A 1216-nucleotide genomic window follows, 5' to 3' on the forward strand; every position below is an offset into this window, starting at 1 on the left:
ACTGCTGAATGAAAGTTTCCTGGGGTGGGCTCCTAAAATGCAATAATGCAAAAGTGTGCAGAGACTTCAAAAAGAGCTTTTTGTTTTTTTTATATCTAGCCCCTCAGCATACCAACCAGTTTTTTATTTAATAAGGGAAGGCTAGCGGAAGACAGTCCTTTTAAACTGTTTAATGACTTTGCAGCAGCAGTCACTTTCTTTTAGGAAAGTATACATTGTTGAAAGAACGGAAGTCAAGAGTTAATTATTCTTGTTTCAGACAATGGTAATGAGCTTTTCAATGGATACCTCCAGGGATAAACAGCTGTATAGCCCAACTACTCAAATTCCAACATCAAATTCAGACTAAAATCCTTAAGTTTAGGTTAATCAGCAACAGACGTTCTTCCATCTTTTGTTTGTTCTGCAAAGGACAGCAAAGGCTTGGGAAATCTCACACTTTGATCATCTCGGGCCGTTTTCTATGGGTCACTTTTCCAATTCTACCAAGTATTTGGGGTCTGATTTTGTGACAGAGCTTCTGCCAACCCTCATGCATAAAAAGCTGAGCTCATCAATCAAGTTTGATGCCCAGGCCAGAAAGCTAGCTTTTTCCCCACAACTAACTAGTTCCCCAGCTATCTGGACGATTCTCAAGATGTTCAGCTACATACAACAAAGCACACAGCTCAGGCCTGGGGTTGGGGTAAAGGAAGATGAACTGAGTTGAAGACAGACAGCAGGAGCCAGACTTTCAGTGCCCCAGGTCCCACAGAATTCTTCCTTCTTCCCCCACAGCAAGGAAAATACATTGCTAAGTAACAAAATGCATTAGAAACAGACTTCAAATCACACAAAACACAAGACTCTTCCACTCTACAGCTCACATCCATTTGGTCAATAATTAAACACACAAAAATGCATTACCCTCCTCGTGTTTTCCACAACTTTTTGATCCGGCTTTCCGTAATTTGGTGGGTTGGCATATGGATCATAGCCCAGTTTCGCTAGCATGGGGGCGATCACTGGCATATCTTGCAGGACATCAGGAGGTATCTTCCCAACCCACTTTGACAGTGCTTCCACGTTGACTGGCTTGATTACTTGATCAGTAGATCTTTCAACTCTATGGAGGGAGAAGGCAAGGTTATGTTTTGCAGGACAACCAATACTTGCTTCTTCACTAGCACTAGGACTTTTAACTCGTTTTGTTGGGGGTTTTTTCCATTCCTCTTTC

At 42.0% G+C, this 1216-nt stretch overlaps 1 protein-coding gene across 1 annotated transcript in view; it reads right to left on the reverse strand.

Annotated features, from left to right (window-relative positions):
* Window positions 1-906: 906 nt before the first annotated feature.
* TPST1 (tyrosylprotein sulfotransferase 1) overlaps window positions 907-1216 on the reverse strand; it is a gene marked incomplete at its 3' end in the record, with an annotated part of 7259 nt that continues 6949 nt past the window's right edge. Inside the window, exon 2 of the mRNA XM_010160910.1 lies at window positions 907-1105. Within this exon, the coding sequence (XP_010159212.1) occupies window positions 907-1105 (199 nt within the window). The remainder of the gene's footprint in view (window positions 1106-1216) is intronic.

The sequence above is a fragment of the Eurypyga helias genome, unplaced genomic scaffold (assembly GCF_000690775.1).
Source record: "Eurypyga helias isolate BGI_N326 unplaced genomic scaffold, ASM69077v1 scaffold42201, whole genome shotgun sequence".
Lineage (NCBI taxonomy): Eukaryota > Metazoa > Chordata > Aves > Eurypygiformes > Eurypygidae > Eurypyga > Eurypyga helias.